This window comes from Plectropomus leopardus, chromosome 18 (assembly GCF_026936395.1).
Source record: "Plectropomus leopardus strain MGB_pleo_1.0 chromosome 18, ASM2693639v1, whole genome shotgun sequence".
Classification (NCBI taxonomy): domain Eukaryota; kingdom Metazoa; phylum Chordata; class Actinopteri; order Perciformes; family Serranidae; genus Plectropomus; species Plectropomus leopardus.
In genome coordinates, this window is record NC_142193.1 from 1,282,123 (window position 1) to 1,297,204 (window position 15,082).

General features: G+C 40.1%; 1 protein-coding gene across 2 annotated transcripts in view; it reads right to left on the bottom strand.

Annotated features, from left to right (window-relative positions):
- Positions 1-759: 759 nt before the first annotated feature.
- The window catches only part of abcc1 (ATP binding cassette subfamily C member 1 (ABCC1 blood group)), a 57,510-nt gene continuing 43,187 nt past the window's right edge, over positions 760-15,082 (bottom strand). For both annotated transcript variants that reach the window (XM_088069177.1, XM_042505863.2), the window contains exons 23-31: positions 14,708-15,018; positions 13,984-14,183; positions 12,356-12,482; positions 11,548-11,649; positions 11,281-11,427; positions 9,439-9,597; positions 8,586-8,752; positions 7,517-7,711; positions 760-6,436 (exon numbers count right to left, since the gene is read on the bottom strand). In XM_088069177.1, the coding sequence (XP_087925303.1) occupies positions 6,328-6,436; positions 7,517-7,711; positions 8,586-8,752; positions 9,439-9,597; positions 11,281-11,427; positions 11,548-11,649; positions 12,356-12,482; positions 13,984-14,183; positions 14,708-15,018 (1,517 nt within the window). In that variant the 3' untranslated portion in view covers positions 760-6,327. The remainder of the gene's footprint in view (positions 6,437-7,516; positions 7,712-8,585; positions 8,753-9,438; positions 9,598-11,280; positions 11,428-11,547; positions 11,650-12,355; positions 12,483-13,983; positions 14,184-14,707; positions 15,019-15,082) is intronic.

The window sequence follows — 15,082 nt, forward strand, 5'->3', positions numbered from 1 at the left end:
TCCCCTCTGGTCCTGAGATATGACACTGAGCAATGGCCAGAAAAATGTTTTTGTGGAACATTATGTCACAGTTGACCTTTGACCTTTTGGATTTAAAATGTTAAAACTTCATCATTATATCCTATAAGACATTAGTGTAAAATTTGAGCATATGAATTCCTGAGATATGGCTAAAAACATGTTTCATGAGTCACCGTGACCTTGATCTTTGACCACCAGATTCTTATTAATTCATCGTTAAGTCCAAATGAAGGTTTGTGTCACATTTGAAGAAATTCCCTCTTGGTATTTTTTAGATATCACTTTAACAAGAATGAGATGAATCCAACGTGACCTTGACTTTTGACCACCAAAATATTATCAGTTAATCCTTGAGTCAACTAGAGCTATTGGGTTCATGTAAATGGGACATATGTATGTAGCGACGTCCAAACCAAAAACATAATACCTCCAGCCTTGTCTATCGTCGGCGCAGAAATCTTAATTTCTTTTTTCCTGAACTAATGCTGTAATTTAAAAGTAGAATTGCAAATTAATTTTTGCTTTAATTTGTTTTCCAATATGATTGCACTATTTTTTAAATGCATCTTTCTGTCATTTAAAGATTTGCACAAAGTGCACCACTTAAAAATACATTTTTAAAAGAACTTTTATTACATTGGCAGAATTAATATCTGCTTGCAATCATCTGACATGGGTTAACATTTTCTACCTTTAAATGCAATTTTAACATAAATCCAATGTAATAGAGAAGTCCACCCCCTTGCAGCATTGGTTTTATTTCCATAAAACTGATGACAAATACTGTATATAAAACATCAAATATTCACTCTGTAATACATATGTAACACAAATATGATTTATTAAGTCTCAAAATGTTTTACATTATGAGCTCTTACAAAACCAGCCTTTATAAACGATTTATACAAGATCAACAATAGCACAACTTCAAGCTGAGGCATCATCCAAAGAACTACAACTGTCAGCTTTTCGACAAAGAAGAGAGCCCTCCTCCACATCTCCATGTGTACAAGGTTGGGGTTAACAGTGTGGAGTCACAGTGACCACTAAAGCTGTATTTCTGCCAGCATGTTGGTTAGTTCAGTTCAGTTCAGTTCAGTTCAGTACACGTTTTTCGCGTTTCCATTGTGAAAAGTTGTGAATGGCACCTATAGAACTGTTCCTTACTGTCCCCATTTGTCGTTAGCCTTCTGCTTAGGGTACCTAGCACACCAATCCGGTAAAAAAGTGGAGCTAGAAACACTGCAGTCCATTGATTAGTCAGTAGAGAATCAATACTCAACAAATGAAAGGATGTTTTGCAGCCTCTAGCAGCAGCTGTAGACTGACAAAAAAATATTTCACTGTTGTGAGCTTTTAAGGTGGAACATTTCCATATGTTACTCAACGCATGGGATGACAACATGATTCCGTCAGGACACCTTCAATTTTAATATGACAACTTTGACCACTCCATCTGTTTTTATTGTCTCTCTTGGATGCCATACATTTAGTAATGAGTGGATCTTCAAGTGTTGAAAAGAATTCTATAAATTATGACCGAATTATGTGAACTGCATATATTCTAAGCTTCACTTGAAGAAAAAAAATGTCACAGCGTTGTTCCTGTGCTCTCTGGCAGCACTAACCCCTGCTCTTGCCCGACGAGGAATCCATGCACAAACTCCTTACTTATAATATCACATAGAGAGAGAGAGACTCACTGCAGCCTGCTCTTTTTAGTTCTGAAAATGTCAGCATGCAGTTCTGTTCTGTGGACTACAAATGAGGTGCAGACTTCACTCTGTATCAGCAGTGAACTATGAGATACAGCGAGTGCTGCTGGACGGAGCAGTGAGTGACAACAACATCGCTCACATGTAAGAGTCATTTGCAGTAGAACTGCTACACAGATCTAGGGTCTAGATAGGGGTCTGTAGGGGTTACTTTTGGCTCCAAAAGTACTCTACCAAAAGCTTTCGATGGAATCACGACTATACTGTACTGTACTGTACCGTACTGTAGACTCCACAGGAAAAATATTATTTATGGCAATAAACTCAGGTATGACACTATCTGTGCAAACAGTGTCAAACTGTCCAGGGGAGGATTAGGGCCATGTGAGAAACTAAGTTTCAGAGATGACAGATGAATCTGATTTTGAGAGAAAAAATCATGTTTTTCCTTAAAGATCATCAGAATGAAACTTTGGTTGCAAAATTGTGACTTTAAAAAAAATCTATACTTAATTACAAAATTCTTTTTCAGACTTTAAGTTGTTCTTTTCATTTGGCCCCAATCTTCTGTTAAACATCACCTCCAGTTTGACGACAGCAAAAACAAAGAACAGCATACATTCCATGCAACAGCAGTATGCATCCATTCATCCACTCAATGACACAGTGATGAATTAAGCCATCAGCCTTAATACTTCTGTATGTTAATACTACCAACACCCTGCATGGCAGATGTTGCCAGTTGGTATTGCTTGGGAAAATCTTTTTTTTCTTTCTTTTTTTCAGTTAAATTAATTGAATAAAATACGTGTAGAGCTCCTGAGGTTACACACACATATTTTCTGGTTCTCATAGCAAACAATGTGCAAGACAACCTTTCTGGTGTGACCTTCAAACTACAGATCCCCGGGCAACCTGAATGTTTTCTTGTTGGTTAGGTCATGTTAGATAAGGTCATAAAGCATGTGTAGTTACATGCATTCAAAATGGAGGCAGAAGGCAACAGGCTAAATGGCTTGAAATAATGTCATGATGACAGCAACAGTCAGTCGTGTTTATAATGCCGGCCATGAAGACAATAAAGCTGAATGCACTTGTGTTTTGCCTCGTCTGTGCAGGACAATAACAGACAGAAAATCATCCATTACCTGCAAGAAAAAACTACTGAAAACTGTTTATCTGAATAATTTTTGTCTGAGTACTAGATAGTAACTCTTGATCTCTGATCTTAATCTATGATTATAAACAAAAGTGATTACCATAGATAGTGACTATCTAGTACCTGTTATTATGACACAGTTAATATATCTAGTGATGTTGAAAACACACATTTGACTTCTGCTGATTGTTAAGACAAATTAACTTAAATGTAGACTATAATTATAGTTTCTAATGCGCATTAACCCTTTGAATTCTGGAGCAACATCACTTTTCTTGTGCCGCATTCAGACGCCTTGAACAAGGCGTCTGACCTTTAAACCATGAAAAAATTGACTGAAATTCTTTCAAAAACATGCAAGGTTCTTTCAAAAACATACAAGGTGGAGGGCACGCACATCCAAAGGACTTTTACAGGTGCTGGATCAAAAAAATCAAACCAAGGCAAGAATCAAACAAAAATCAGCACACTCTAACAGAGATCTTTATCAGGCATTTTCAAATCATCACAAAGCAGAGCAAGCAATACTATAATATATTGCTTGCTCTGCTTTGTGGTGATGGTTTTAAAATGCCTGACAAAGATCTACGTTAGATCAAAACGCTGCACAATTAAAATTTAGCGGGAGATTTTCATACAGTGTGAAGATCTTTTGTTTGAGTCTTGCTCTAAATTATTTCAAAAACATGGAAAACAAGGAATTGAGCAATTCGGCAAGAAATGTCACGCAAATTACGAAGGAGGAATTAGTAGATTTGAAAAATTATTTTAAAAAGCAAGGGAAAAATATCCAGAAAACTTATTATCATAATTATACATTTTCAAATTATTTTATAGAATTATTATACATTTTAAGCTGTTTTTATGGTAACTTCATTGTTTTGTTTATTAGTGTTGTTTTTTTTCCCTGTAAATTCAAATTATTTCTTGAAATATTCCTTCTTTTCTTGCAAGTTTTTAGGTCATTTCTCTTTAGGTTGTTTTCTTCCCATGTTTTTGAAAGACCCCATCAAGCCACCTGGCCCTAGTTTCAAAGGGTTAAACTTTTTCCAGTGAACACCAGAAACTGTGATTTCTTTCTGTATGTCACCTCAGTAGCTTTGTATATACAGTACCTTATCAAAACATTCATTCAGTTTATATATTCACTTAAAATAAGACAGAAACTCTGACACAGATACAACAATGCAGAGAGACAGAACACAGCATCGCATCATTTTTCAAACTGCTGTCAGAGCTGGAGTGAGACCCTCACTGCTGGCATACCTCCACATGTTTAAAGCATGACGTAAACATTAAGATATGTAATGTGTACATTAAAGACTGAATGAACCTACAAAGTTGAAAATGTTCATTTTGTATACATTCAGTACATTGTTCACCTGAAATAAAACAGCCAACAACAGTGCTGTCTCACATGAGAAATGACTTGAGCTCCAAAGTTTTGATTTCAGGAGCCGAGCCTCGAAGCTCACCATCAGCTGCATCAACACACACCAGTTTAAAGCAAATGTTGAAAGACTAAAAACAAGCAATAAATAAAAAGTCAGTGCTGAAAGTAACATAAGAGTCAAATGGAACCTGTCTAACAGATTCCTTCAGTTTGTGCGTTTGAAGCTTTGTTGTGATTTATGTGTTTATGTTCACTGTTTGTTGTTTCTGACTGATCTGCAGGAACAACTGCTGTTGCTCCTAAAACATCAACATCCTCCTGATGCTCCAAACTGAACCCACCCCCAATCTTTGCTACACTGTTTGTTAAAGGAAACATGTAAGATTTAGGGGAATATAGTGGCATCTAACAGTGAGGAGAATGCAGAACGTAACCAGCTGAAATTTCTCCTGGTTAGAATTCCCTCAGTCTTGATTGGTCACATAGTTTTTTTAGTGAGTGCTGAATTATCCACAGAGGTCTCTTCCTCTCCAAAACAAAAAGGCCAAGGGATTAAAATCTTTAAAAACACCAAATACAGCAGTTTCATGTTACAGATCAGTGTTGTTCCAATGCTGTTTGACATCTCAGACAAGGGCTGTTAGCGTAGCACGTGCTAATGTGTGCTCATCTAGTTTCTCTGCTAACTTGAGATCCAGACGTTCAGGAAGTTTTAGCAGGAGCTGAATTATCCGCAGAGGTCTCTTCCTCTCCAAAACAAAGGGACTGACAGGAGGTAGTAAAAAATAAGTCAGCGTAAAACATAAAGCCGGAGAGATGTGACCATTAGTTGGGACGTGTGACGTTTTGATCACGAATTATGTTGGCGGCCACAACAGAGATTTAAAAAGCAGCTTTTAGCAATGAGTGGCTACTTCAAAGATGAACATCGGCTGTAAATGCCTGCAAACCGAGAAAAGAGATTCAGGTTCTTCTTACCCTCCGAGAAGAGAACGAGATCAGCTGCCAGATAACAGACGATAAATGATTGTGATTGACATGTTTGTTATTTTCTTAGAAAGAGCTGCCGATGCATTTATTATAGGTCACACTAAAGGCCGACACTGTTGTGTCACATGTCACGCTTGTCACTCCTCTTTTGATTGCAGGATGCCGCGATGCAGTGTATAATCACACATTGGAACGACATGACGCCGCCGTCATTTGGTTCTGCGTAAAAACGCTAAGGTGGCGACTAGTGTTTAGTTTGTCCATTCTGGGCTACTGTTGAAACATGGCAATGCAACATGGCAATCTTTGTGGACGAGGACCAGCTGGTATATTCCATTTCTGAATATATATATATATCCCCCTAAATCCTACACACTGGACCTTTAATCTTTGCTGTACTGTGTTTTATTGAAATGAAAACAGTGCTGTCTATGTAAACAGGGTCCTAAATCCTGACCTCCTCCTCAAATGACCACTGAGGTTTCAAATCTGCATCTCAAACCAACTGGAATGTTTGAGGGCAGTATTTGGCACCACATGATTCTTACTTACGGGACAAGCCTTTGTGTCCTCTACTGACCTCAGCACTGGTTACCACAAACCCAAGTGAACTGTTTCTGAGACTGACTGTAGAGAAAAAGACTCCCTTTCATTGCTCAGGCACAGGTACAATGCTCTGTCAAAATAAAAGCACATACAGTACGTCCCCTCTTAGAGCTGGTCCCTCCCGGTCGATGGCAGAAATGGCAGTAAACAGATAGTGAAAGAGGCGGGAAGAAACAAGAACTACAGGGACATGATGTGGGCTGTCTGAGACAGGCAGCAGAGAATGTGTTGTTAAAAGACAATTGAAGTGTCAGGTGGAGCAGGTCAAACCAGACCTGTTCTCATTAACAGCCTTGCTGAAACAGTAAAACTTTAAGTCTTAACAATTCCCCTACTTCATCTCCCAAGATGTCCCCAGCAGGGAGCCGGAGGAGCTGGGAGGAGCTGGGAGGAGCTGGGAGGAGCTCAGAGGAGCAGCTGGACACGTTGAGACACCTCCTGCTTCAGACCAGCCCGGCGTCCTTGGCCATCTTGTAAAAAACTCCTCTTTGAGCAATGAGGTTGGAGGGGAAATCAAACTCTGCCATCTCTCCCTTCTCCAACACCAGGACCCTGAGTAACAAGGACACTCATCAGACTCCATCTGTGTGACGGAAGTAACACAACTGCGGCCTCAACTCTGCCTCGTGGACCCGTGAGTCAGCACTTTGTCTGCAGGCATGCACACACTTTATCTCATGACAACAACAAAATAGTGTTTGACAATATTAGATGACATGAGAATCACTTTATTATCTTAACATGTCAAAAAGTCAACAGAAATAGCTATCTTGACATGAAGAGATGAAATGCAGTACGAAGCAGTCCCTCCAGGATTTTGCGGGCTGTTTTTTGTCTTCACTGCAGCCTGAAATACCTGTTTTCATGGCAGCTTTTCTGGACAACTGCAATGCAAGCTGCCATATTTTAAGGCCTTTTTTCTACCAAGGTAACCATAAGAGAGGGGATTAGCAGATCACACTATAGACAGCTCAACTGAAATAAGATTTTATCAATTTTAAATATTCAAATTTGCAGTAAAGTTGTAGTGACTGGATAAAATTGTAAGGATGCAAAGAATTCATGGTGACTGGTTGAAAGTGAGCTGTGATCGCAACATTGCAAGATGACTTACTAAGAATCATTGGGAACAATGATGCCTGTTGGCTGTATGAACCATGGATGGATTAAGAAACTCTGGACACAGCAATGGGGCGGGGCCCCTTTCATTGCTATGAGAGCTGCTGGCACATGAAGTAGAACCCCCCCCCCAGTGTGCCAGAGCAGAAGTGACTGACTTCTGATTTAGCAATTCACTAGTTTGAATGGTGGTCTAAAAAATGTAATCTTGAGGCTCATTAGACTTTCCAAATGTTATCAAACTGGATGGCTTAAATCTAGACGGTGAAATGATCGTTTTGCGGGGGTTTGAACAAAAAATGATCCACTGATTTACAGATGTCTCTTCCCCTATGTAAGTCAAAGGGGAAAAGTCTTTCTGGGCCGGTGGGAATCACATGATGGAAAATTTGCATCACAGCCTGGAGCTCTTTCTGGGGGCTTGGTATGAACTGGTACACATATATACAAAGAGCTAGGAAATAATAATAAATAAAAAAAATTAAAAAATCACTGATGTGTAGTGAGCAGTACCTGGTGTAGTCCATGATGGTGTTAAGGCGATGAGCGATTGTCAGGACGGTGCAGTCCTCAAACTGAGAGCGGATGGTTGACTGGATCAGGTTGTCAGTCTCCATGTCCACAGCTGCTGTGGCCTCATCTAGAACCAGGATCTTGGTCTTCCTCAGCAGAGCTCTGGCCAAGCAAAGCAGCTGTCGCTGACCCACGCTGCAGGGGAAACACAGAGACCGGCTTCAACAAGCTTCATCAAGCTTCATCAAGCTGCAGGCAGCACATCAGTAAACTAGGGATGTAACAATTTATCAGCTGCACATTGGTATCGGCCAGTATTTGCCTTGTCGACTGTCTAGCCCTATCTGCAAATAAGACAAAAGTGGCCGATGTTTTTCTGTTGTACCATACAAGTTTTGTGCAGGTTCAACAGCTAGGCTCGACATTAACAGCTTCCCCATGACAATGGGAAACCACAAAGGACTGCGCCACAAAGCCAGATTAGTGCCTTGGCAAGGAATATTGAGCCAGTGGCTTCCTGTGCTGCAAAGTTGGCTCTCTTTGAACTTGGCTAGATCACCATGGTAACTGATGCTGCAGACATAACCTGGTTGGCAGCAGGTAATGTTCCCAGGTTCAGCATGAAATCAGCTGAAAAGCTCCTTTCACAGCTTCTTTGAGTAGCGTGACTACTATAATAATAGTATAATAATAATAGTAATAACAATTATTGTCAGTACATGAGCCATACAGATTCTCAGCTGAGAGAAAACATTATAAACACATTTGATTCAACTTGTTGAACTGTAACATCCCATGAAAGCCATTGAAGAAAGCTGTGCAGTTACAGCAGTGCTTACTGTCTGCATCACAATGTGTCTACTCCCTCAGTCAAACTCACAACCTCCTGCACATTTCACAATACCAGTGCACAAGCAGCAGTAGAGTGGAGTATGAAATGACTCTTAAAACATTATGGTTTAATTTTGCAAATTAAAATCGAAGCAGTAAAGAAACATCTGTCTCTTATTCTCTCTGCAGCTGAGATACTTTGAGTGTTTGCTCATAGTTGTATATAAAGAGGTTGTACCTGAGATTCTCTCCCCCCTCACTGCACTCATGGTTGAGTTTGTCCGGCAGGCCGGACACAAAGCTCTTGAGATGAGAATACTCCAGAGCCCTCCAAATCTCCTCATCAGAGTAGCTGTCAAAAGGATCTAAGTTCATCCTCAGAGAGCCTGAAAACAGCACGGGGTCCTGAGGAGAGACAGAGTGGTGTGTCTGTGCATCACATCATGGGAACAACAACAACTATTATTATTATTATTATTATTATTATTATTATTATTATTATTGTTATCATCATAGCACCTCTAAAACAGAGTTTACAAAGTACTCTGTCAAACAAAGCAAAGCAGAAATGGTATACATAGACAGCAATACAACAATAGAAAGCCAAACAGCCCTACTGAACACAAGTGAGACAAAACTAGAGAAGAGTTAAATTAAAACCAAGACAAATAATGCAAAATGCAGGACATCAAATGGCAATATAAAATAATACAAAGAAAAGGTTAAAAAAACAGTTAATATGCTTCACAGACCCATCAAAGCATCCCTGTGAGCTCTGAGCTCTGAACCAAAATTACACAAGAGACACACTGGATAAATGCACATCATCTGCATGTGTCCTACAAATTCAACCAAATAAGGCCACATGCAGAATGGATACAACGAGGCCACACTGTGTCAAAATACAGACCTGAAAGCAAGTGTCACCTTTCAGTTGGGACAGAACTGTTGTTTCTTTAAGCTTGGAAATACTGTCACAAACATGAGCTGAAGAACTGCTGCAGTGCCTAGGAGCTTCTTAGTCTCCGGCCCTGGTACCACATTCAGATTCCATTTAGCTCCATGTTCTTTAGCGTCCTCTCTGCACTGACCTGTGGTATGATGGTGATTCTGGAACGAAGCTCGTGGAGGCCCAACTTAGCAATGTCCAGCCCATCGATGAGGATGTGGCCCTCAGCTGCCTCAATGATGCGGAACAGCCCAAGCGTTAGGGAGGATTTTCCTGCTCCAGTGCGCCCAACAATCCCCACCTGATGGGCAGTTGTGGCAACACATGTTACACACTGTCCATATGCATACATCCACACACAAGGAATCCAGCCACACACAATCCCTCATCAATGCACCCACAATCTATCACTGTATATCTCTAGATCCTATCTATCTATCTATCTATCTATCTATCTATCTATCTATCTATCTATCTATCTATCTATCTATCTATCTATCTATCTATCTACCTCTCTCTCTCTCTCTCTCTATATATATATATATATATATATATATATATATATACATCTTTCTCTCTATAAATATCTGTATAGAGATAACCAGCATTGACTTTGACCCTTAAGCTGCACTGCACTTAAAACCAGCATGACTGTATAAAAGATATTACTACATGGGCTCAGGAACACTTTTGAAAACCATTGTCAGCAAATACAGTCTACATCTACAAATGAAAATTCAGACTCTGCCATACCATCCAGAAACACTGCCTACTTCCCTGGGCCTGAGCTCATCTGAGATGGACTGACACAAAGTGGAAAAGTGTGCTGTGTCCATGTTTCAAACTGTTTTTAGAAATCATGGATGTTGTGTCCTTCGGGGTAAAGAGGAGGAGCATCCAGATCGTTTCCAGCTCAAATTTTAAAGCCCGCATTGGTGATGGTATGGAGATGAGTTAGTGCCCTTGGCATCATGGGTAACTTCACATCTATGAAAGCACCATTAAGGTCAAGGACAGACTACTGTCCAATCTTTTAGTTTCGTCTTATATGTACAATGGCCAGGCCTCAAAGCTTATACTCAAAGACTGCATACATAAATGACGGGCACAGTCCTATCACCAGACAGGTAACTCAGTGTCAAGTTGTTATTCCTGTTCCTCGAACACGTGCTATGCAAAGAACTATTTTGTACAGAGCTAGGATGCAACTGAATATATTTCTTTGTCCCCGAAAACATTTTCTAACAAAATGAGTTTTAAAACTCCACTAAAAAAATATAAAATATTAGCAAATAAAATACAGTTTGTCTACTGGTGGTGCTATTTTAGGTTTTGTGATATCACACTTGGACTATAATTCATCGAATTCGATGGGGTTTGGGATGGGTAGGGGGTAATATGGGGTGTGCTGGGTGGGTATATGGGGTTTTTGTTTAGGGTAATGTTGATGTATTTGTATGCTATGCATTTGTTTTTATGTGTGGACCCCATGAAGAATAGTTACTACCCTGGTAACAACTAATGGAGATCCAATTTTAAAAATATACAAACACTGAAAGGTACATACAAGTTTTGGAGCAACATATGCTGCCATCCAGAGAACGATCAAGAGAGAACAGGGTAGAATTTTACTTACAAAATTTCAACAAGTAGTGTCTTCAGTTCCCAAACACTTACTAAGTGTTGTTAAATGGAGATGTAAAACGGTGGTAAACATGCTCCTGTCTTGACTTTTTTGAATGTGTTGCAGTCATCATAATCAAAATGAGTGTATATTTACAAAAAACAAGTTTTTCATTTTGAACATTAAATTTCTTGTCTGTAGACTGTATTCAATTGAAGACAGGTCAAAAAGGATTTAGAAACCACTGCATTTGATTTAATTTACATTTTACACAACATTCAAACTTTTTTGGAATTTGAGCTGTATTTCAATCTATTCTAATTAGACCGCAGCTTTCAGATTAGTGATGTGAAGGCTGACCTTCTCTCCTTTGTTTATGTTGATGGTGATGTTGCGAATGGCAAGATCCAGATCCTGGCGGTAGCGCAGGCCAAAGCCTCTGAAGTCTATGCAGCCGTCAGTTGGCCACCCTTGGGGGACGCTAGAGGGTTCGTGTTTCCACTCGGCCTGGTGTGGAGAGGATTCTCATGTTAATAAGTACAACTACACAACTAAACAAGTGAGAAAAAATAACTAATTCATCCCTCCACAACCGTGACCTGTGATCCCTGGAGTTGCTATCAGTACCTCTTTCTCTGCGTCACTGTACTCTTTGACTCTCTCTACAGCCACGATGTTTGTCTCCACGTCCGATGACATCCTCACCAGCCAGGTCAGAGAGGCAGTCAGCTGCACATGGAGATGTAGGAAAGACAAGTAGACAATTCAGACAAAAACTCAAATGTATATGGTCAGTAAGTTGTTAAAGCCATATATCATTTGACCTCCCTCCAGTTGCATCTGTTCATGCACACAGCTTCTGATCTCTGCCTCCACCACAATACAATCTGCTGAACACATTTTGGATTTTGTCTGAAATCCAACAGACTTTAGATAACAGTTTTTTTTAATGTTGTGTTCAATTGCCACAGGCAATTCATTTGGGAATAAAACAGAATTACCACCTCACAGTTGTATGCCTCCACACACCAGTCAGGTTTCTCTTTGAGTTTACATCATGTCTGTAAAAACATGGATGCTTGACACACATCTTCCCCCCAGCAGCACAGAAGAGCTCTACAATCAGCACAGTTTACAGGTTAGAGTCATCAATTCAGTGTCTGACTAATTATCTTCCCTTCTGTGCTGACATTTTATATCCAAAAGGTAAACTTCACTGTAACATCACAATGTTCTGCATGAAAAAAAAAAAGTTTCTGGCCATTAATTGATGTCATATCTCAGGAACAGAAGGGAAGACATTTAGTCAGACACTGATTTGGTGACTCTAATCTGTAAACTGTGCTGATGTACAAAGCATGCTACAGGGCAGAGTGATTTCCAACCTGTCACCTGTCTGTGACCTGGAACAGGTGACACAGGTGTGAGTGTTTACCTGGAGTGCATAGGAGATAGACAGCCCCATGATGCCTGGACTGAGGCTCTCTCTGGCTATGACAGCAAACAAAGCTGCAAATGACACTATGCAGTTTCCCACAAACTCTAGACGCACAGCCAGCCACCTACACAAACACACAATAAGAAAAAAGCTCATGATAGGAACTAATGATGTGTTTCTACCAGCAGGTTGCGTCAGTTCAGTTCAGTTCAGTTCAGTTCAGTTCAGTTCGGTTTTAGGTTTTAAGGTGGAACCTTTATTTGTAATGTTACTAAATGAATGAGTTGACAAGGTGAATCCATCAACATACCTTAAATTTCAATCAGACAACTTTGACCATTGTTTTTACTGTCTCTCTTGAATGATAAACACTTTTAGTCACAAGTGGATCTTCAAGTGTTTAAAAATGTACATTTATTGCAACCAGATTGTGTGAACTGTATATTTTCTAATTCTCTTGGAGAAAAAACTTTGCGTTGTTCCTGTGTACTCGGGCAGTACCAAACCCCTGCTACTGCCTGACAAGGAGTCAATGCACAAACTCACTATTTATAAATATCCCACTGAGAGAGACTTCCATTTTCCATTACAGATTTAAGCAAAACTTGAGCGATATTTGTATTTCCACTGTGTGATGTTCTGTGACTTCTCCTTTGGTGATAACATTCCAAGAGGCATGGCGATGGATGTTCAAAATATTAGCAGCTTTATTTCTATTGCAGCCACCACACTAGCTGTCATTATTTCCAATCCAAGGTCAAGTAGACGTGTTATGGAGTCATAATGGAAATACAAGCCCCTTATATGTGGGAGCGGCCACATATGAGGGATTTCTGGGACGTGATAGTCCAAGATTTCACAGAGGAATTGTGGATCTAAAACTTCCAGATGATCCGCTAAACTTTTGAAGTTATGTGATGCAATAACACCTCTTGTAGCGCCTGCTGCATCATGAGGGAGCCAGTTTCTACTGACAAACACATAGCCAGAGCTATTAATAAATTGGCTACCTGGGCAGAGTGACTCTTTGTTGTACATCATGTGATCTATAAAAGCGCAAAAAGGGGTTACCATTGCAGTTTTGTGATATATGACTTTTTCGAATCACTTTTTCGAATCGCCTGAAATACCTAAAAACTTTTTTAGGCTGAAATGGGAGCTCTTTTGAAACAGACGTGTTTCCATTAGGCATATTTTATATTAGCAATTTGAATTTTTGCAATTATTTGCCCTTTCCCTGCAGTCTGCTCTTTTTGTGCAGCTACGTTATGTGGATGAATAACGAGGTGCAGACTCAGTATCACATATGAACAAGGAAATATAGCAAGTGGTACCGGACAGAGCAGTGAATGCCCACATGTAAGAGTGCTGTCTGTGGTCGAAACACTCCACAGAGCTAGGGTACAGGTACATATTCCTAAGTGTTACTTTTGGTTCCAAAGGTACTATATTGAAAGCTTTTGATGAGACTGCAGCTTTAGTGGCACATTCAATGCAATTCAAGAAAAAACACTGTTTGAAGAGATTAAATGAATTCTCAGAAACTTGTTAACTTGTGTTTTTCTCACTAAAGACAGTGCATGGTGTTGCATCAGGTAGTGCAGTCAGTGAGAGTGAGCACTAACCTGTTTGCTATAATGCTGGGGTAGTACGCCTTCTGGTTGTGGTCCACCCGCTGATCACTCTCTCGGATGAAGCGCTCCTGTTCACCAAAGGCTCGGATGACTGAGGTGCCCAGCAGGGTTTCACTGAAGTGTGTGTAGATGGGTGAGCGGCTGACTGACTCCAGACGCTTCAGCTGGCGGGATGACGCCACATAAAACCTCTAGACAGATGAAGGACAAAGACATCAAGCAACTTCCATCACATTAATTAACTCTTTGAAACCTCAGCAAATTGGCTCGATTTCTTTCAAAAACATGGGAAGAAGTTACATAGGATGAGTTACAAGAAAATTGCCAGAAATGTAGCCCATTCCCTAAAGAAAAGACAAAAAGGTGTAACACAAAAAACCACACAAAAAGGTATATATAGATAGATATAATTTAGGTCATTTTCTTGTCAGCTTTTCCTTTTCTTTAAACTTGTGGAACACATTTTGCCAACTTGCTCATTGCCTTTTAAGCAGTGTTTTAAAAAGAAACCAAACCAATCTGATCAGCTTTAAAAGGTTTAAGTGCATGTGGAAGGAGTCTGAAACCTGGAAAGACATATTTTTTTCTTGTGCTGTGCTCAAAGGGTTAACCAGTCCAAATGAACACAGACAAAGTGCAGACAAAGGTGGCAGAAAGAAAAGAATTTTTAAGGGATCAAAATGTGTTGAAAATGTATGAGGGGTAACAAACTGACCTGCACAAAGAAGTAGAGCAGACCAAGAACAGGGATGACAATGGCTACCAGCGGAGTGGCGACCAGGATGATAATGCAGGCACCAATCACATTGAACATGGAGCCCATGAACATCTTGATAATGAGGGGGATCACTGAGTCTATGGTGTCCATCTCCTTGGAAAAGCGGTTCACCAGGTTACCGCTTGGGGTTCGCTCAAAGAAGGACATGGGCGAGCGCAGGACGTCATACAGCATGGACTGGTGGAGGAAGCGGGATGCCAGGATTCCTCCAATGGATGTGGACAGGGAGTAACCAAAGACCGCCATACCTAAGAGACAGTGGCGAGCTTTGTATGAATGTCAAACACAACTTTACACGGAATCTGAAACCTT